Below are 22493 nucleotides of genomic sequence, written 5' to 3' on the forward strand. Positions count from 1 at the left end.
ACTGGAAATGGAAACTCAGACAGAGTCCAAGAAAAGAAAGCTAGTCGGTAGAGTCCAAGAAAAGAAAGCGAGCACCAGTTTGGCCTGTTTCCCTGCTGTTATGTCAGCTCGTTCTCTGGAAATGGAAAGTCAAAATGAGTCCAAGAAAAAGAAATTGAGCACAAGCTTTGCCTGTTTCCCTGTTGTTATGTCAGCTCGTTCACTGGAAAAGGAAAGTCAAAATAAGTCCAAGAAAAAGAAAGCTAGCACAAGCTTTGCCCTTTCTTTCAATCCTGTTGTTATATCGGAGATGCCAGATCAGTTGAATTTGCAGTAAATAACAACAAATAACAACCACGGACTGTTTTCAAGCCGTGTGCCATCCATGCTATTACACTATGTAACAAAATTTGAAACAAATTCTGCTCCTGGTTTGAAAGTGTTATTTCCTTGTGTCGTTGAAAGCTTTCATGGCTGGAATCACTAAGTTTCTGTGAGTCTTTTGGACTGTCTGGCCATCTTCCAGAAGCATTCTCTCCTGACGTTTCACCCACATCTATGGCAGGCATCCTCAGAGGTTGTGAGGTCTGTTGGAAATGAGGCAAGTGGGGTTTATAGGTCCAGGGTGGGAGAAAGAAAGAACTCTTTGTCTGTTTGAGGCAAGGGTGAATGTTGCAATTGATCATCCTGATATTAGCATTGAATAGCCTTGCAGTTTCAAAGCTGAGCTGCTTCCTGCCTGGGGGAACCCTTTGTTGGGAGGTTGAACTGGCCCTGATTGTTTCCTGTCTGGAATTTCCCTGTTGTTGTTCTTTATGTATTGTCCTGATTTTGAAGTTTTGTTTTTTTAAAAAAATACTGGTAGCCAGATTTTGTTCATTTTCATGGTTTCCTTCCTGCAAAAACACAGTTTTTGTAGTTGAATAAACCTTTTCCATGTTTTTATGATAGAACCAATTAGGAAAGGACACTGATGACCCAGGAGCAGAAACCATGTCACATAGTGTTATCGGCATCTCCTCTTTTTGCCTCAATACAGGCAGTCCCTGACTTACAATTGAATGTGTGCCAATGTACTCTCGGGGAGACAGGGCGGGATAAAAATAAAATGTATGATGATGATGATGATGATTAGTTTATTATTACAGACCTCCAACTTACAATCAACTCCCAGTTAAGAACGGGTCTGAGACAACCGGAAGTGAGAGGAATCTATCTCTCGGAAGGGAAATCCGCTCCTGAAAGAGTTATTGCCAGGGGAGAAAGGGTCTCCACTGAAGCTGTATATGTATCTATGTAATGGAAAAACATAATACAGTAGAGCAGGGGCCTCCAAACTAAGGCCCGGGGGCCGGATGTGGCCCTCCAAGGTCTTTTACTTGGCCCCTGTCCTAATTTTTAGACTTAGAGTTGACCTAAGTCTACTTGGTCTTTGGAGGTCTTTTTGCTTACCTATGGTCTTATGGGATCATCTAGATGGTCTTTGGAGGTCACTTTCCTTACCTATGGTCCTATGAGACCATCTAGATGGCCTTTGAGGGTCCCTTTCCTTACCTATGGTCTTATGAAACCATCTAGATGGTCTTTGGAGGTCTCTTTGCTTACCTATGGTCTTATGAAACCATCTAGATGGCTTTTGGAGGTCACTTTCCTTACCTATGGTCCTATGAGACCATCTAGATGGCCTTTGAGGGTCCCTTTCCTTACCTATGGTCTTATGGGATCATCTAGATGGTCTTTGGAGGTCTTTTTGCTTACCTATGGTCTTATGGGATCATCTAGATGGTCTTTGGAGGTCCCTTTCCTTACCTATGGTCCTATGAGACCATCTAGATGGCCTTTGAGGGTCCCTTTCCTTACCTATGGTCTTATGAGACCATCTAGATCAGGGGTCCTCAAACTTTTTAAGCCGAGGGCCGGTCCACAATCCTTCAGACTGTTGAGGGGCCGGATTATCATTTGAAAAAAAAAACAAACAAATTTCGATGCACACTACATATGACTTATTTGTAGTGCAAAAACAACAACAACAAGAACAATGAAAGAACAATACAATATTTAAAAATAAAAACAATTTTAACCAACATAAATTTATCAGGATTTCAATGGGAAGTGTGGTCCTGCTTCTGGCCAATGAGATAGTCAAGTTAATTAGGGTGGTTGTTGTTGTTGTTGTTGTTGTTGTTGTTGTTGTGTGCCTTCAAGTCATTTCAGAAATTTATTTACTGCATTTATTTACTACATTTGTATCACACCCTTCTCACCTCAAAGGGGACTCAGAGTGGCTTACAAATTATATGTACATACAATATATTATATTATTAGCATAGCACAATATTAGCATTATATATTACTATATTGAACTATACCACTATACTGTAATATTATTAGTAATATTATATGTAATATAGAATATATAATTAATATTATATAGTATTATTATTAGTGTTATATTGTATTACATTATAATATTATTATCAATATTATATGTATATACAATATATTATATTATAAAACTGAGGGCGGGGGCCAGGTAAATGACCTCGGAGGGCCGCATCCGGCCCCCGGGCCTTAGTTTGGGGACCCCTGATCTAGATGGTCTTTGGAGGTCTCTTTGCTTACCTATGGTCTTATGAAACCATCTAGATTGTCTTTGGAGGTCTCTTTGCTTACCTATGGTCTTATGAAACCATCTAGATGGCCTTTGAGGGTCCCTTTCCTTACCTATGGTCTTATGAGACCATCTAGATGGTCTTTGGAGGTCTCTTTGCTTACCTATGGTCTTATGAAACCATCTAGATGGCCTTTGAGGGTCCCTTTCCTTACCTATGGTCTTATGAGATCATCTAGATGGTCTTTGGAGGTCTCTTTGCTTACCTATGGTCTTATGAAACTATCTAGATGGCTTTTGGAGATCACTTTCCTTACCTATGATCCTATGAGACCATCTAGATGGCCTTTGAGGGTCCCTTTCCTTACCTATGGTCTTATGAGACCATCTAAATGGGCTTTGGAGGTCTCTTTGCTTACCTACGGTCTTATGAGATTGTCTAGATCAGAGGTCCCCAAACTAAGGCCCATGGGACCCCCAAGGTCCTTGACCTGGCCCCTATCCTAAACTTTAGACTTAGGGTTGACCTAAGCCTGAAATGACTTGAAGGTACACAATAACAACAATCTTAATTTGTGACTATTTCATCATAGTCCAGCCCCCCAATAGTCTGAGGGACTGTGAATCGGCCCTCCACTTAAAAAGTTTGAGGACCCCTGCAGTAGAGTCTCACTTATCCAAGCCTGGCTTATCCAAGCCTCTGGATTATCCAAGCCATTTTTGTAGTCAATGTTTTCAATATATCATGATATTTTGGTGCTAAATTCGTAAATACAGTAATTACAACATATCATTACTGCGTATTGAACTACTTTTTCTGTCAAATTTGTTGTATAACATGATGTTTTGGTGCTTAATTTGTAAAATCATAACCTAATTTGATGTTTAATAGGCTTTTCCTTAATCCCTCCTTATTATCCAAGATATTCGCTTATCCAAGCTTCTGCCGGCCCGTTTAGCTTGGATAGGTGAGACTCTACTGTACTAGTATTAGGGAATATATAGTGAATGTAATCATATGAGAAATAGGAATTAGAAAATACATATAATCATAGCTGGGTGTGTGCCTATATATAACCTTTGAAAATACATTCTGCTCTAGCAAATACATTGTCTCCGTATAGCAGAGACTAAAGTGTTGAAGTATGGTTGTATTTGTATTAAATGTAAATCAAGTGTTTACTGCTGATGAGCAAGAGTGTATATTTCAGTAATGAAATAGTTAACAGCAGGCTAGTTTTGACTGACAGCCTGTTGTGATTGCTATGACATATGAGGAATGATTTCCAGTCTTTTGAGGGTTGGAGCTTCCTCCGGACAGAGGAATGTTGTGTTTATCTTATCTGGTGAGTTCGGTGTGAGCATTCTCGGAGAATGGACTGAGGTCTGAATTGCTCCGTGGCCAAAGAGACACTGCCATGTGTCTGGGATTTATGGCAATTGACTCTATTTGTATATAGTTATGTAAATAAAGATTTATAACCGTTGGATTTACAACTGAACCTTCGACTGCTGGTATTCTCTTGGCCAGTGCTGTTTTCTCCGCAAGAGAAGTCAGCCTGTGGAAGAAGGGGGCGGTGAGACCTGAATGATGATTTTGGAATACACTCTGCTACCCATCATCCCCCCAACATAAAGTTCACCCAAAGAGGCCTCAACACCTACAGAGACATCTATTAAGTGTCAAGAGACCAGATAAGCCCAGTATCAGGGAACGGGAAATAAATTGAGGCTTTTGGGGTTGTCAAGGGGAGCCATGAGGAATGAAAGGGGGTGCTAATGGAAATTGAGGGGAGCACTAAAAGCCTAAATGGAAATTCCTCAGATAAGCCCTAATGGAAGGTCAAAGGTCTTGAAGTTAGCTGAACCTATGCTTTTAGAATACAGTAGAGTCTCACTTATCCAACACTCGCTTATCCAATGTTCTGGATTATCCAACATATTTTTGTAGTCAATGTTTCCAATACATCATGATATTTTGGTGCTAAATGCGTAAATACAGTAATTACTACATACCCTGTTTCCCGTAAAATAAGACATCCCCAGAAAATTAAACCTAGTAGAGGTTTTGCTGAATTGCTAAATATAAGGCCTCCCCCGAAAGTAAGACCTAGAAAAGTTTTTTGTTTGGAAGCATGCCCAACGAACAGAACACCAGAGCATGCAGGATCGGTAAATGTACGTACCATAAAGTGTTGTACATGGAAATATTGGTAGTAACAAGAAATGCTTGATAGGATTCAGTTTGACTGGCTATGTTGGTTTGTGATGACAACTACCGTACTGTACAGTATATAATAAATGTTCATTTTTTTGCTTAACAATAAATGTGAATTCTTTTTTTCAGTTTTTTATTTAAATTATTGAAAAACTAGCTGTGCCCGGCCACGCGTTGCTGTGGCGTTGTCTGGTGGTGTTGGTGAGAAATTCTTGAGATAGTGGTGGTATTGAATGTCTGTTGTATGGTTGTCTTTATGTTTAGTATGCACACTGAAGTGGATTATATGGCAGTGTGGAGTCAAGATAATCCAGTTCAAAGCAGATAATATAAGATTCTAAATGGGTTATATAGCTGTTTGGAAGGGCCTTGAGTCTACACTGCCATATAATCCAGTTAAAATCTGATAATCTGTGGAAGAGGCCTAAGTGAGGCCTAACTGCCTGTCCCCTGGGCTGAGTAGGTTGCTAGGAGACCAAGTGGGTGGAGCTTAGCCTTCTAACTGGCAGCAATTGGATAAAAACTATTATTCCTCTCCCTCTAATTAGGACTTTATTTTTCTTTTCTTTTTGTTGTATCAACCTAGAGCCGTGAATGATGGGTTGTGTTGTCAAATTTCAAGGTTGGGGAGCCTGTAGTTTTGTTGTTTTGTCCGCTGCCCTGATGCCATCACTCTTTTATATATATATAGATTTTGAATTTTACATATTCAGTACTTAAAATTTATACATTCTTTAATAAATTTGCAATACAGAGTTATGTATATCATAGCTCCTATGGTTTTTTCACTCTCTAACTATATTGCATACTCATATTATTTACCTTTTGTTACCCTTCACCTAGTGCTATCCCTTCACCCCAGACTAAATGTGAATTCTTCTTCATGGAAAAATAAGACATCCCCTGAAAATAAGACCTAGCACATCTTTGGGAGCAAAAATTAATATAAGACACGGTCTTATTTTCGGGGAAACACGGTAGCATTACTGCGTGTTGAACTACTTTTTCTGTCAAATTTGTTGTATAACATGTTTTGGTGCTTAATTTGTAAAATCATAACCTAATTTGATGTGTAATAGGCTTTTCCTTAATCCTTATTATCCAACATATTCGCTTATCCAACGTTCTGCCGGCCCGTTTATGTTGGATAAGTGAGACTCTACTGTAGTGCAAAAGCAGGACTTTTTTTTGACACAAATTGATGATGGATAATGCCCATATGACACATGTATATGATTGTAAAGCAGGGGTGCTCAAACTTTTTAAGTGGAGGGCCAGTTCACGGTCCCTCAGACTATTGCGGGGCTGAATTATCGTTTGAAAAAAAAATACGAACAAATTCCTATACACACTGCACATCTTATTTGTAGTGCAACCCCCCCCCCCAAAATCTACAATTATTTATTTATTTATTTATTTACTACATTTATACCCCACCCTCTCTCATAGTGGCTTACAAGTTGTATGTACATACAATATATTATATTATCAGCTTAGCACAATATTAGCATTATATATTACTATATTGTACTATACCACTATGCTGTAATATTATTATCAATATTATATGTATACACAATATATTATATTACTACCGTAGCACAATATTAGTAAATGAAAGAACAATTACAATATTTAAAAATAAAAACAATTTTAACTAACCATAAACCTATCAGGATTTCAATGGGAAGTGTGGGCCTGCTTTTGACCAATTATTATTAGCCACCCTGAGTCCCATACTGGGTGAGAAGGGCAGGGTAGAAATACTGTAAGAAATAAATAAATATTATATTGTATTACATTATAATATTATTATCAATATTATATGTATACACAATCTATATACCCTGTTTCCCTGAAAATAAGACATCCCCAGAAAATAAGACCTAGTAGAGGTTTTGCTGATTTGCTAAATATAAGGCCTCCCCTGAAAGTAAGACCTAGAGAAGTTTTTGTTTGGAAGCAGGCAGGATCGGTAAATGTACATACCATAGATTGTTGTACATGGCAATAAAGGTAGTAACAAGAAATAATAATAATAATATAATCACTTTATTCTTGTATCCTACTTCCATCTCCCAGAAGGGACTAAGGGCAGCTTACACAGGGACAAGCCCAACAACAACATAAATTTACATACAAACAGAAATTTAAAACAGTAATTTAAAAACAGTATAGCAATAAAATATAATATAGAAATTCTTGAAAGGATTCACAGTTTGGTTATGCTGTTTTGTGATGACCACTACTGTACAGTAAATGATACATTTTCATTTTTTAAAAAAGTGAATTCTTCTTTGTGGAAAAATAAGACATCCCCTGAAAATAAGACCTAGTGCATTTTTGGGAGCAAAAATTAATATAAGACACTGTCCTATTTTCAGGGAAACAGGGTATATAAAAGAGTGATGGAATCAGGGCAGCGGACAAAACAACAAAACTACAGGCCCCCCAACCTCGAAATTTGACAACACAACCCATCATTCACGGCTCTAGGTTGATATAACAAAAAGAAAAGAAAAATAAAGTCCTAATTACAGGGAGAGGAATAATAGTTTTTATCCAATTGCTGCCAGTTTGAAGGCTAAGCTCCGCCCACTTGGTCTCCTAGCAATCTACTCAGCCCAGGGGACAGGCACAGTTAGGCCTCACTTAAGCCTCTTCCACAGATTATCAGATTTTAACTGGATTATATGGCAGTGTAGACTCAAGGCCCTTCCAAACAGCTATATAACCCATTTAGAATCTTATATTATCTTCTTTGAACTGGATTATCTTGACTCCACACTGCCATATAATCCACTTCAGTGTGCATACTAAACATAAAGACAACCATACAACAGACATTCAATACCACCACTACCTCAACAATTTCTCACCAACACCATCAGACAACGCCACAGCAACACGTGGCCGGGCACAGCTAGTATATTATATTATTACCAAAGCACAATATTAGTAAATGAAAGAACAATTACAATATTTAAAAATAAAAACAATTTTAACCAACATAAACCTATCAGGGTTTCAATGGGAAGTGTGGGCCAATGAGATAGTCAAGTCAAGTAGGATTGTTGTTGTTGTGCCTTCAAGTTATTTCAGACTTTGGGTGAGCCTAAGTCTAAAACTGAAGGCGGGGGGCAGGTCAATGGCCTTGGAGGGCCGCATCCGGCCCCCGGGCCTTAGTTTGGGGACCCCTGTTGTAAAAGGTATAAAAATCCCAGCACTCCTTTGTTCGTTACCCGTCTTTCCTGATGACGGGAAAAGGTCCTATATTCTCTTTGGCCAATTGAGAATAAACCTTCTTTTTCTGCAGTGCTTGGAACTTTCTTTTGTCTCATTGTCTCAAAGCCTTTGCCTTTTCACCAGTAATGAATTCAACCCGTGTGTTTTACATAATTTATTTTGGTTTCACAATCCCAACTTTCAGCGTGGTCTTCAACACCTCACCCCATTCCCAACCATCATAAGGATCATTTTCTTTCTTCCCAGTCAATGTTGACATTCAAAGGTGGCCTGTTACTGGTTCTGCCTTTGCATAGGCTTCGCATTCCTATCAATAGATCGTTGACTTCCTTCCAGAGATGTGGACCAAGGTGAGACTATTTCACCTCGGCCAGAGAAATAAAATCCTTCTCAACATCTTCCATGAAGTCCAACTTGATAAGAGAATTTGAATGAGGAAAAGGGTCCCCCGGAGGGCATCTAAACAGTGGACTTAATGCAGTTTGATACCACTTTAGCAGCCATGGCTCCATGGCCGGCATGGGCAAACTTGGGCCCTCCGGGTGTTTTGGACTTCAACTCCCACAATTCCTAACAGCCAGTAGGCTGTTAGGAATTGTGGGAGTTGGAGTCCAAAACACCCGGAGGGCCCAAGTTTGCCCAGGCCTGCTCTATGCTATGGAATCCCGGGAGTTGTAGTTTGGTAAGACAGAGAAGGCATTCTAGGAGTTGTAGTTTGACAACGTCTTTAGCTTTCTCTGTCAAAAGGAGACCGGGGCCTCACCAAACTACAAATCCCAGCATTCCACAGTATTGAGATATGGAAGTACTGCTTTAAGTACCATGGCTCAATGCACTGGAATCCTGTGATTTGTAGTCTGGTGAGGCCCCAGCATGCTTCTGGCAGGCGAAAGCCTTTGTAGAACTACAACTCCCAGGATGAGGATGGTCGGACCCTAGTAGGCTTGTGGCATGTTAAAGCCTTTGTAAAACTACAACTCCCAGGATGGCGATGGTGAGACTCTAGTAGGCTTTTGATATGCTAATCCCTTTGTAGAACTACAACTCCCAGGATGACGATGGTGAGGCCCCAGCATGCTAAAGCCTTTGTAAAACTACAACTCCCAGGATGGCGATGGTGAGACTCTAGTAGGCTTTTGACATGCTAATCCCTTTGTAAAACTACAATTCTGACAATAAGGATGGTGAGGCCCCAGCATACTAAAGTCTTTGTAAAACTACAACTCCCGAGATGGCAATGGTGAGGCCTCAGCATGCTTTTGGGTGGCTAAAACCTTTGTAACACTACAGCTCCCAGGATGAGGATGGTGAGACTCTAGTAGGCTTTTGACATGCTAATCCCTTTGTAGAACTACAACGCCCAGGATGAGGATGGTGAGGCCCCAGCATGCTAAAGCCTTTGTAAAACTACAACTCCCGAGATGGCAATGGTGAGGCCTCAGCATGCGTTTGGGTGGCTAAAGCCTTTGTAACACTACAACTCCCAGGGTGACGATGGTGAGACTCTAGTAGGCTTTTGACATGCTAATCGCTTTGTAGAACTACAACTCCCAGGATGAGGATGGTGAGGCCCCAGCATGCTAAAGCCTTTGTAAAACTACAACTCCCAGGATGACGATGGTGAGACTCTAGTAGGCCTTTGGCATGCTAATCCCTTTATAGAACTACAACTCCCAGGATGACAATGGTGAAGCCCCAGCATGTTAAAGCCTTTGTAAAACTACAACTCCCAGGATGACGATGGTGAGACTCTAGTAGGCCTTTGGCATGCTAATCCCTTTGTAGAACTACAACTCCCAGGATGACGATGATGAGACTCTAGTTGGCCTTTGGCATGCTAATCCCTTTGTAGAACTACAACTCCCAGGATGATGATGGTGAGACTCTAGTAGGCCTTTGGCATGCTAATCTCTTTGTAGAACTACAACTCCCAGGATGACCATGGTGAGGCCCCAGCATGTTAAAACCTTTGTAAAACTACAACTCCCAGGATGACGATGGTGAGACTCTAGTAGGCCTTTGGCATGCTAATCCCTTTGTAGAACTACAACTCCCAGGATGACCATGGTGAGGCCTCAGCATGCTAAAGCCTTTGTAAAACTACAACTCCCAGGGTGATGATGGTGAGGTCCTAGCAGACTTTTAGCAGGCTAACGCCTTTGTAAAACTACAATTCTGACAATAAGGATGGTGAGGCCCCAGCATGCTAAAGCCTTTGTAAAACTACAACTCCCGAGATGGCAATGATGAGGCCTCAGCATGCTTTTGGGTGGCTAAAGCCTTTGTAAAACTACAACTCCCAGGATGAGGATGGTGAGGCCCCAGCATGCTTTTGGCAGGCTAAAGCCTTTGTAAAACTAGCACTCCCAGGTTGAGGATGGTGAAGTTCCAGCATGCTTTTGGGTGGCTAAAGCCTTTGTAAAACTACAACTCCCAGGATGATGATGGTGAAGACCCAACATGTTTTTGACAGACTAAAGCCTTTGTAACACTACAACTCCCAAGATGAGAATGGTGACTCCCCAGCATGCTAAAGTCTTTGTAAAACTACAACCCCTATGATGAGGATGGTGAGACCCTAGTAAGCTTTTGGCATGTTAAAGCCTTTGTAAAACTACAACTCCCAGGATGAGGATGGTGAAGTTCCAGCATACTTTTGGGTGGCTAAAGCCTTTGTAAAACTACAACTCCCAGGATGAGGATAGTGAAGTTCCAGCATACTTTTGGGTGGCTAAAGCCTTTGTAACACTACAACTCCCAGGATGAGGATAGTGAAGTTCCAGCATGCTTTTGGGTGGCTAAAGCCTTTGTAACACTACAACTCCCAGGATGAGGATGGTGAGGCCCTAGCATGCTTTTGGCAGGGAAGGCTAAAGACCTTGTCAAACTATAACTCCCAAGATACCACAGCATTGAGCCATAACATTTCCAAGTGCAGGATTTCATAGCATTGAGCTTTACCACGCCTTTTGCTTTCTCTTCCAAATAGTTCTGGCGCCTCACCAAACTACAGCTCCCGGGGTTCCATTGAGCCAAGGCAGATAAAAGAGGCGTGAAACGGCATCCATTCTCCAGTGCAGGTGCATCCCGTGGTCACTCACAGCGTGCCGTGGATGACACGGGGACAGGCCTCGGGCGGGATGCAGTGGGCCTCGTGCTCCACGAGTCCGGCCGGGCACTGGCACCCGGGCACGCAGGGCTTGAAGCAGTGCGCCTCCATGACCCCCAGCGGTAAGGCGCAGTTGAAGCAGGTCTTTGGGCAGCGGGGCCCACATTCGTCAAAGACGTAGCCCCGGTCCTGGGGGCAGCCCACCGCTGCGGAGACAGAGACAGAAAGAAGACCCACACCGTGAGCTGCGGAGCCTGCAATCGTAGGGTTTGGCACAATTTAAGAATCCCTCCTCCCAAAATCCTAAGCCCACAACGGAAACCCCAACAAAAAGGATCTATAACAGGGGTCCTCAAACTTTTTAAGCCGAGGGCCGGTCCACAATCCTTCAGACTGTTGAGGGGCCGGATTATCATTTGAAAAAAAAAATACAAACAAATTCCGATGCACACTGCATATGTCTTATTTGTAGTGCAAAAACAACAGCAACAACAACAACAACAACAACAACAACAACAACAACAATGAAAGAACAATACAATATTTAAAAATAAAAACAATTTTAACCAACATACATTTATTAGGATTTCAATGGGAAGTGTGGTCCTGCTTCTGGCCAATGAGATAGTCAAGTGAATTAGGGTTGTTGTTGTTGTTGTTGTTGTGTGCCTTCAAGTCATTTCAGACTTTGGGCGAGCCTAAGTCTAAAATTTATTTATTTATTTATTTATTTATTTATTATTTACTGCATTTATTTACTACATTTGTATCACACCCTTCTTACCCCAAAGGGGACTCAGAGTGGCTTACAAATTATATGTACATACAATATATTATATTATTAGCATAGCACAATATTAGCATTATATATTACTACTAGCTGTGCCCAGCCACGTGTTGCTGTGGCATTTTCTGGTGGTGTTGGTGAGAAATTGTTAAGGTAGTGGTGGTATTGAATGTCTGTTGTATGGTAGTTTTTATGTTTAGTATGCACACTGAAGTGGATTATATGGCAGTGTGGAGTCAAGATAATCCAGTTCAAAGCAGATAATATAAGATTATAAATGGGTTATGTGTGGAAGGGCCTTGATTCTACACTGCCATATAATCCAGTTCAAATCTGATAATCTGTGGAAGAGGCCTAAGTGAGGCCTAACTGTGCCTGTCCCCTGGGCTGAGTAGGTTGCTAGGAGACCAAGTGGGCGGAGCTTAGCCTTCTAACTGGCAGCAATTGGATAAAAACTATTATTCCTCTCCCTGTAATTAGGACTTTATTTTTCTTTTCTTTTTGTTGTATCATCCTAGAGTCGTGAATGATGGGTTGTGTTGTCAAATTTCGAGATTGGGGGGCCTGTAGTTTTGTTGTTTTGTCCGCTGCCCTGATGCCATCACTCTTTTATATATATAGATATTGAACTATACCACTATACTGTAATATTATATGCAATATATAACATATAATTAATATTATTATATGGTATTATTATTCGTATTATATTGTATAAAATGATAATATTATTATCAATATCATATGTATATACAATATATTATATTATAAAACTGAGGGCGGGGGCCAGGTAAATGACCTCGGAGGGCCGCATCCGGCCCCCGGGCCTTAGTTTGGGGACCCCTGATCTATAATTTGGGCATCTATCGTTTGCTAAGGACAACAGGCTAAAAGGGTAGAAAAGGGCTAAGTCTTGGTCAACCTATGACAGGACTAGCAGCAGCGTGGGCTCTCCTTCTCTCTGGCTATATCTGTACACATCTTATCAGGCTTTCTATATATTTACTAGCTGTGCCCAGCCACGCGTTGCTGTGGCTTATGGGAATCCTTTGTTGGCCAGGCGGAATAGCAGTGAATAGCCTTGCAGCCTCAAAGCCTGGCCGTTTTCTTCTTATGCAAATCCTTGTTTGGTGAGCTGGAATACAAAGGAGTAGGCTTGCTGCTAGGAAGGTTGGGTACTTGCGTTCTAGGGGAATGGTTTTTTGGGCTGCTAGAATTGCACTGAATAGCCTCACTGCTTGAAACCCTGGCCACTTTCTACATAGGGACATCCTTCCTTGGGCAGGTTGAATGGGACAGAGTAGCCTCGTGGCTTCAAAACCTGAAGGTTTTTTATCTAGGGGAAATCTTGGTTGGCCAGGTTGAAGAGCACTGAATAGTTTCAGTGCAGCAAGTATGAATGCTGCTATTAGTCATCTTAGCATTTAAAGGCCTTGCAGCTTCAAAGCCTAGCTGCTTTCTGCCTGGGCAAATCCTTTGTTGGAAGGTGTTAGCTGGCCCTGGAATTCCCGTTTTCAGAGTGTTGCTCTTTATTTACTGTCCTGATTTTAGAGATTATATTGTTCTGTATTATTATACCACAGTAATTTTAGATATTATATTTATAATCTTATATTATCTGCTTAGAACTGGATTATGAGGCCCCTTTTACACAGCTGTATAAATTCCACACTGAACTGGATTATACGGCAGTGTGGACTCAAGATAATCCAGTTCAAAGTAGATACTGTGGATTATTCTGCCTTGGCATTCCGGGCTATATAGGTGTGTGGTAGGGCCTTGAGTCTACACTGCCATATAATCCAGTTCAAATCAAATAATCTATATAAGGCAGTGTGGAAGAGGCCTGAGTGAAGGGGCCCTGGGCACCATTCTGGCTGAGTGGGTTGCTAGGAGACAAAGTGGGCGGAGCCTACCCTTCTAACTGGCAGCAAGGGGAAAAAACAGTTCCTCCTCTTCCTCTAATTTGGACTTTGTTTTTCTAGGGTTTCTTGTTTGAAAGACATAGACTGGATGACTATGTCTTTTGTGGCCAAATTTGGTGTGATTTGGTTCAGTGGTTTTGTGGTTTACTCCATAGTAAAACACACATTACCTTTTTGTATAGATAGACTAGCTGTGCCCGGCCACGCGTTGCTGTGGCGAAGTCTGGTGGGATGGGAAATAAAGTCTTGAGGAATTGGTGGTAGTTAAGGTCAAGGTAAAGGTTTTCCCCAGACATTAAGTCCATTATAAATAGGTTATATAGCTGTGTGGAAGGGCCTTGAGTCTACACTGCCATATAATCCAGTTAAAATCAGATAATCTGTATTTTATAGGCAGTGTGGAAGAGGCCTAAGTGAAGCCTAACTCTGCCTGTCCCCTGGGCTGAGTGGGTTGCTAGGAGACCAAGTGGGCGGAGCTTAGCCTTCTAACTGGCAGCAATTGGACAAAAACAATTATTCCTCTCCCTCTAATTAGGACTTTGTTTTTCTTTTCTTTTTGTTGTATGAACGTAGAGGCATGGATGAGGGGGTTGTGCTGCCAAGTTTAGTGTTTCTGGGATGTGTAGTTTTGTTGTTTTGTCCTAGGCCGAAATTTCATTACCCTTTTATATATATAGATTCTGTTGTTGTTTGGGCTTGTCCCCATGTGAACTGCCCCAAGCCTCTTCGGGGAGATGGAGGTGGGATCCAAAAATAAAATTATTATTATTACTCTAGCCTGGGAAAGCTTCTCCAAGCAGCCAGGGGAAAACCCAAGAAAACAATGGCTATATTTTATTTCTGCATATACTCGTTATTTCTACATATACTTGTTATCAGAATGAATTTATCTGAGCAAATAAACTCACTAAATAGAGATTCCTTGTCTCTAGTGACTATTTGGGACTGCAATACTAGAGAGCCTTATCGGCTGTCTGTCAGATGGGAAACAGATCTGGGAATTTTCATCAGTTTTGCAAGCTCTTACACATTCTTTGCCAAAGAGTGCTGTTGCCTCAACAAACTACAAATCCCAGGACCTCACAACCTCTGAGGATGCTTGCCATAGATGTGGGTGAAACGTCAGGAGAGAATGCTTCTGGAACATGGCTTCTGGAATTCTGGAATATGGCCATACAGCCCAGAAAACATCCAACAACCCTGTGATTCTGGCCAGGAAAGCCTTTGACAACAAATCCCAGGATCCCATACCCATTGTGCTGTGGTGTCAAACTGTCCTGCCTCAGTGCTATGGGATCCTGGGATGTATAGTTTGTTGTAGTGTTAGAGCTTTCAGATACATGCGGCATCTATACAGGTCCATCCTAATTTCCTAGGGCAGGGGTCCCCAAACTAAGGCCCGGGGGCCGGATGCGGCCCTCCAAGGTCATTTACCTGGCCCCTGTCCTCAGTTTTATAGTATTTTTATATCAGTTTTAATAATATAATATATTGTATATACATATAATATTGATAACAATCTTATGTTATACAATATAATACTAATAGTAATACCATATAATAATATTAATTATATGGTATATATTACATATTATATAATAGTATAGTGGTATAGTTCGATATACAGTAGAGTCTCACTTAACCAACATAAACGGGCCGGCAGAACGTTGGATAAGCGAATATGTTGGATAATAAGGAGGGATTAAGGAAAAGCCTATTAAACATCAAATTAGGTTATGATTTTACAAATTAAGCACCAAAACATCATGTTATACAACAAATTTGACAGAAAAAGTAGTTCAATATGCAGTAATGCTATGTAGTAATTACTGTATTTACGAATTTAGCACCAAAATATCACGATATATTGAAAACATTGACTACAAAAATGCGTGTTGGATAAGTGAGACTCTACTGTAGTAATATACAATGCTAATATTGTGTTATGCTAATAATATAATATATTGTATGTACATACAGCTGCTCTGAGTCCCCTTCGGGGTGAGAAGGGTGGGATATAAATGTAGTAAATAAATGCAGTAAATAAATAATTAATTTTAGACTTAGGCTTGGCCAAAGTCTGACATGACTTGAAGGCACACAACAACAACAACAATCCTAATTAACTTGGCTATCTCATTGGCCAGTAGCAGGCCCACACTTTCCATTGAAATCCTAATAGGTTTATGGTGGTTAAAATTGTTTTCATTTTTAAATATTGTATTCTTTCATTGTTGTTGTTGTTGTTGCACTACAAATAAGACATGTGCAGTATGCATAGGAATTTGTTTGTATTTTTTTTTCAAATGATAATTCGGCCCCTCAACCGTCTGAAGGATTGTGGACTGGCCCTCTGCTTAAAAAGTTTGGGGACCCCTGGCCTAGGGTTCTGCCGCATGGGGTTCAGGTGTTGCCAAGCTGCATTCATTCTACAGTGTAGTTGCACCCTGCAATGCTGATGGTAGAGGGTTCCCGCATTCTCACCGCACAGCGTGGGCGAGCGCCACTGCAGCACCAGCCCGGCGTGGCGGCACTCGGCAGCATAGGCCTCCAAGGCTTCACAGAGGCAGTCGTCGCTCCCGGCAGCTCCGCAGGCGCAGAGGTCATAGACGCAGGAGGCGAAGAAGGGCTCCGGGGGCACAGCTGCGTGGCAGCGGTCAAAGGGAGGCCCCTTGAGCACTTTGCACCGCGTGTTGGCCTCTTTGCGGGAACGGTAGCCGGACTCCTTGCAGGGGTCCACATCTGTCCCGTCGGCACAACTGCGGCTGGGGTCCGTGGCATTGGTGGGGGTCACCTAGGAATAAAGGAACACAAGGCCTATTTGAACACACTCACATAAAAAGTACATACCCTGTTTCCCCTAAAATAAGACATCCTCAGAAAGTAAGACCTAGTAGAGGTTTTGCTGAATTGCTAAATATAAGGCCTCCCCCAAAAGTAAGACCTAGCAAAGTTTTTGTTTGGAAGCATGCTCGGCACCCACCAAACAAAACACCAGAACTTGCAGGATCGGTAAATGTACATACCAGTTGTACATGGAAATAATGGTAATAATATATTAAAATGTTATATTATTTATATTTATACAGTAGTAACAAGAAATTCTTGACAGGTGTCATAGCTTGTCTGGTTTGGTTATGTTTGGTTTGGTGGTTTATTATATACTGTACAGTATATAATAAATGTTCATTTTTTTGTTCAACAATAAATGTGAATTCTTCTTCATGGAAAAATAAGACATCCCCTGAAAATAAGACCTAGAGCTTCTTTGGGAGCAAAAATTAATATAAGACACTGTCTTATTTTCGGGGAAACACGGTAGGTAAAGGTAAAGGTTTTCCCCTGACGTAGAGTCCAGTCAAGTCCGACTCTGGGGGTTGGTGCTCATCTCCATTCCTAAGCCAAAGAGCCAGCATTGTCCGTAGACACCTCGAAGGTCATGTGGCCACTGGAATGACTGCATGGAGCGCCGTTACCTTCCCACTGGAGCCGTACCTATTGCTCTACTCACACTCTGGAGGTTGGTGCTCATCTCCATTCCTAAGCCAAAGAGCCAGCATTGTCCGTAGACACCTCGAAGGTCATGTGGCCACTGGAATGACTGCATGGAGCGCCGTTACCTTCCCACTGGAGCCGTACCTATTGCTCTACTCACACTCTGGAGGTTGGTGCTCATCTCCATTCCTAAGCCGAAGAGCCAGCATTGTCCGTAGACACCTCGAAGGTCATGTGGCCACTGGAATGACTGCATGGAGCGCCGTTACCTTCCCACTGGAGCCGTACCTATTGCTCTACTCACACTCTGGAGGTTGGTGCTCATCTCCATTCCTAAGCCAAAGAGCCAGCATTGTCCGTAGACACCTCGAAGGTCATGTGGCCACTGGAATGACTGCATGGAGCGCCGTTACCTTCCCACTGGAGCCGTACCTATTGCTCTACTCACACTCTGGAGGTTGGTGCTCATCTCCATTCCTAAGCCAAAGAGCCAGCATTGTCCGTAGACACCTCGAAGGTCATGTGGCCACTGGAATGACTGCATGGAGCGCCGTTACCTTCCCACTGGAGCCGTCCCTATTGCTCTACTCACACTCTGGAGGTTGGTGCTCATCTCCATTCCTAAGCCGAAGAGCCAGCATTGTCCGTAGACACCTCGAAGGTCATGTGGCCACTGGAATGACTGCATGGAGCGCCGTTACCTTCCCACTGGAGCCGTACCTATTGCTCTACTCACACTCTGGAGGTTGGTGCTCATCTCCATTCCTAAGCCAAAGAGCCAGCATTGTCCGTAGACACCTCGAAGGTCATGTGGCCACTGGAATGACTGCATGGAGCGCCGTTACCTTCCCACTGGAGCCGTACCTATTGCTCTACTCACACTCTGGAGGTTGGTGCTCATCTCCATTCCTAAGCCGAAGAGCCAGCATTGTCCGTAGACACCTCGAAGGTCATGTGGCCACTGGAATGACTGCATGGAGCGCCGTTACCTTCCCACTGGAGCCGTACCTATTGCTCTACTCACACTCTGGAGGTTGGTGCTCATCTCCATTCCTAAGCCAAAGAGCCAGCATTGTCCGTAGTCACCTCGAAGGTCATGTGGCCACTGGAATGACTGCATGGAGCGCCGTTACCTTCCCACTGGAGCCGTACCTATTGCTCTACTCACACTCTGGAGGTTGGTGCTCATCTCCATTCCTAAGCCAAAGAGCCAGCATTGTCCGTAGACACCTCGAAGGTCATGTGGCCACTGGCATGACTGCATGGAGCGCCGTTACCTTCCCACTGGAGCCGTACCTATTGCTCTACTCACACTCTGGAGGTTGGTGCTCATCTCCATTTCTAAGCCAAAGAGCCAGCATTGTCCATAGACACCTCCAAGGTCATGTGGCCACTGGAATGACTGCATGGAGCGCCGTTACCTTCCCACTGGAGCCGTACCTATTGCTCTACTCACACTCTGGAGGTTGGTGCTCATCTCCATTTCTAAGCCAAAGAGCCAGCATTGTCCGTAGACACCTCGAAGGTCATGTGGCCACTGGAATGACTGCATGGAGCGCCGTTACCTTCCCACTGGAGCCGTACCTATTGCTCTACTCACACTCTGGAGGTTGGTGCTCATCTCCATTTCTAAGCCAAAGAGCTGGCGTTGTCCATAGACACCTCCAAGGTCATGTGGCCACTGGCATGACTGCATGGAGCGCCGTTACCTTCCCACTGGAGCCGTACCTATTGCTCTACTCACACTCTGGAGGTTGGTGCTCATCTCCATTTCTAAGCCAAAGAGCTGGCGTTGTCCATAGACACCTCCAAGGTCATGGGGCCACTGGCATGACTGCATGGAGCGCCATTACCTTCCCACTGGAGCCGTACCTATTGCTCTACTCACACTCTGGAGGTTGGTGCTCATCTCCATTTCTAAGCCAAAGAGCTGGCGTTGTCCATAGACACCTCCAAGGTCATGTGGCCACTGGCATGACTGCATGGAGCGCCATTACCTTCCCACTGGAGCCGTACCTATTGCTCTACTCACACTCTGGAGGTTGGTGCTCATCTCCATTTCTAAGCCAAAGAGCTGGCGTTGTCCATAGACACCTCCAAGGTCATGTGGCCACTGGCATGACTGCATGGAGCGCCATTACCTTCCCACTGGAGCCGTACCTATTGCTCTACTCACACTCTGGAGGTTGGTGCTCATCTCCATTTCTAAGCCAAAGAGCCGGCGTTGTCCATAGACATCTCCAAGGTCATGTGGCCACTGGCATGACTGCATGGAGCGCCGTTACCTTCCCACCAGGGCAGTATCTATCGATCTATTCACATTGGCATGTTTTCGAACTGCTAGGTTGGCAGAAGCTGGAGCAACAGTGGGCACTCACTCCGCTCCCGGGATTTGAACCTGGGACCTTTCAGCCTGCAAGTTCAGTAGCTCAGTCCTTTAACACACTTCGCCACCTGGGCTCCTAGGTATGTATAGGTATTAGGCTTGATCGATCCATGAAAAATTTGATTCTAAACTCGTTTCAAAACTAGAGGGGGCATTTTTTCGTTTTTGTTGCTAATAACGAATTTGGCCCCCAAAATTTTTCGAAATTAACGAAAATTCGTTATTTTCGAAATTAATTCGTTAATGGCGGACGCGCATGCGCGGTGGCCCAAAAACAGCCCGAAGGGGGGGGGGACTTAGGGGGCTCTCCCGCCCTCATTTTTTGAGTGATCTTCTTCAAACTTGGTACAGTGGTAGAACACATTTAACACTGATAGCTCACCAAAATGTGGAACGTTTCCCTTATCCTCTGATTTTTGGCAATTTTTCATAGCTTTTATAATAAACCATTTTTTAATAATTGCAGAAATCTGTTCCTGGTTTGAAAGTCTTATTTCCTGTTAAATTGGGTTGTCTTTACTGTGAAAGTCATTGCTCTACTTCAGAAACTTTGTTTTTGTGGCTGAAACTTTGTTAAATTGGTGTAGTCCCCGGCTGAGACACAAGCAGCCCCGCTTGTGTTTGAGAGCGGTGAAGGGACAAAGGCACCCCCTTCTTTCCCCAAAAGGAGTTGTATTTTGTACAGGGAAGTATGGGATATGCAACTCTTTCCCAAACTTGGCTTAGGATTATCAGGAAGCGTCCCCGGCTGAGACACAAGCAGCCCCGCTTGTGTTTGAGAGCGGTGAAGGGACAAAGGCACCCCCTTCTTTCCCCAAAAGGAGTTGTATTTTGTACAGGGAAGTATGGGATATGCAACTCTTTCCCAAACTTGGCTTAGGATTATCAGGAAGCGTCCCCGGCTGAGACACAAGCAGCCCCGCTTGTGTTTGAGAGCGGTGAAGGGACAAAGGCACCCCCTTCTTTCCCCAAAAGGAGTTGTATTTTGTACAGGGAAGTATGGGATATGCAACTCTTTCCCAAACTTGGCTTAGGATTATCAGGAAGCGTCCCTGGCTGAGACACAAGCAGCCCCGCTTGTGTTTGAGAGCGGTGAAGGGACAAAGGCACCCCCCCTTCTTTCCCCAAAAGGAGTTGTATTTTGTACAGGGAAGTATGGGATATGCAACTCTTTCCCAAACTTGGCTTAGGATTATCAGGAAGCGTCCCTGGCTGAGACACAAGCAGCCCCGCTTGTGTTTGAGAGCGGTGAAGGGACAAAGGCACCCCCTTCTTTCCCCAAAAGGAGTTGTATTTTGTACAGGGAAGTATGGGATATGCAACTCTTTCCCAAACTTGGCTTAGGATTATCAGGAAGCGTCCCTGGCTGAGACACAAGCAGCCCCGCTTGTGTTTGAGAGCGGTGAAGGGACAAAGGCACCCCCTTCTTTCCCCAAAAGGAGTTGTATTTTGTACAGGGAAGTATGGGATATGCAACTCTTTCCCAAACTTGGCTTAGGATTATCAGAAAGCGTCCCCGGCTGAGACACAAGCAGCCCCGCTTGTGTTTGAGAGCGGTGAAGGGACAAAGGCACCCCCTTCTTTCCCCAAAAGGAGTTATATTTTGTACAGGGAAGTATGGGATATGCAACTCTTTCCCAAACTTGGCTTAGGATTATCAGGAAGCGTCCCCGGCTGAGACACAAGCAGCCCCGCTTGTGTTTGAGAGCGGTGAAGGGACAAAGGCACCCCCTTCTTTCCCCAAAAGGAGTTGTATTTTGTACAGGGAAGTATGGGATATGCAACTCTTTCCCAAACTTGGCTTAGGATTATCAGAAAGCGTCCCTGGCTGAGACACAAGCAGCCCCGCTTGTGTTTGAGAGCGGTGAAGGGACAAAGGCACCCCCTTCTTTCCCCAAAAGGAGTTGTATTTTGTACAGGGAAGTATGGGATATGCAACTCTTTCCCAAACTTGGTTTAGGATTATCAGGGAGCGTCCCCGGCTGAGACACAAGCAGCCCCGCTTGTGTTTGAGAGCGGTGAAGGGACAAAGGCACCCCCTTCTTTCCCCAAAAGGAGTTGTATTTTGTACAGGGAAGTATGGGATATGCAACTCTTTCCCAAACTTGGCTTAGGATTATCAGAAAGCGTCCCTGGCTGAGACACAAGCAGCCCCGCTTGTGTTTGAGAGCGGTGAAGGGACAAAGGCACCCCCCCTTCTTTCCCCAAAAGGAGTTGTATTTTGTACAGGGAAGTATGGGATATGCAACTCTTTCCCAAACTTGGCTTAGGATTATCAGGAAGCGTCCCCGGCTGAGACACAAGCAGCCCCGCTTGTGTTTGAGAGCGGTGAAGGGACAAAGGCACCCCCTTCTTTCCCCAAAAGGAGTTGTATTTTGTACAGGGAAGTATGGGATATGCAACTCTTTCCCAAACTTGGCTTAGGATTATCAGGGAGCGTCCCCGGCTGAGACACAAGCAGCCCCGCTTGTGTTTGAGAGCGGTGAAGGGACAAAGGCACCCCCTTCTTTCCCCAAAAGGAGTTGTATTTTGTACAGGGAAGTATGGGATATGCAACTCTTTCCCAAACTTGGCTTAGGATTATCAGAAAGCGTCCCTGGCTGAGACACAAGCAGCCCCGCTTGTGTTTGAGAGCGGTGAAGGGACAAAGGCACCCCCCCTTCTTTCCCCAAAAGGAGTTGTATTTTGTACAGGGAAGTATGGGATATGCAACTCTTTCCCAAACTTGGCTTAGGAT

The 22493-nt window shown here is 43.5% G+C and overlaps 1 protein-coding gene across 1 annotated transcript in view; it reads right to left on the reverse strand.

The window, feature by feature from the left end:
- Positions 1 to 8193: 8193 nt before the first annotated feature.
- Positions 8194 to 22493, reverse strand: part of kcp (kielin cysteine rich BMP regulator) — a 176061-nt gene continuing 161761 nt past the window's right edge. Inside the window, exons 50-51 of the mRNA XM_062982751.1 lie at positions 16360 to 16669; positions 8194 to 11369 (exon numbers count right to left, since the gene is read on the reverse strand). Of these exons, the coding sequence (XP_062838821.1) occupies positions 11152 to 11369; positions 16360 to 16669 (528 nt within the window). The 3' untranslated portion in view covers positions 8194 to 11151. The remainder of the gene's footprint in view (positions 11370 to 16359; positions 16670 to 22493) is intronic.

This window comes from Anolis carolinensis, chromosome 5 (genome assembly GCF_035594765.1).
Source record: "Anolis carolinensis isolate JA03-04 chromosome 5, rAnoCar3.1.pri, whole genome shotgun sequence".
Taxonomy (NCBI): domain Eukaryota; kingdom Metazoa; phylum Chordata; class Lepidosauria; order Squamata; family Dactyloidae; genus Anolis; species Anolis carolinensis.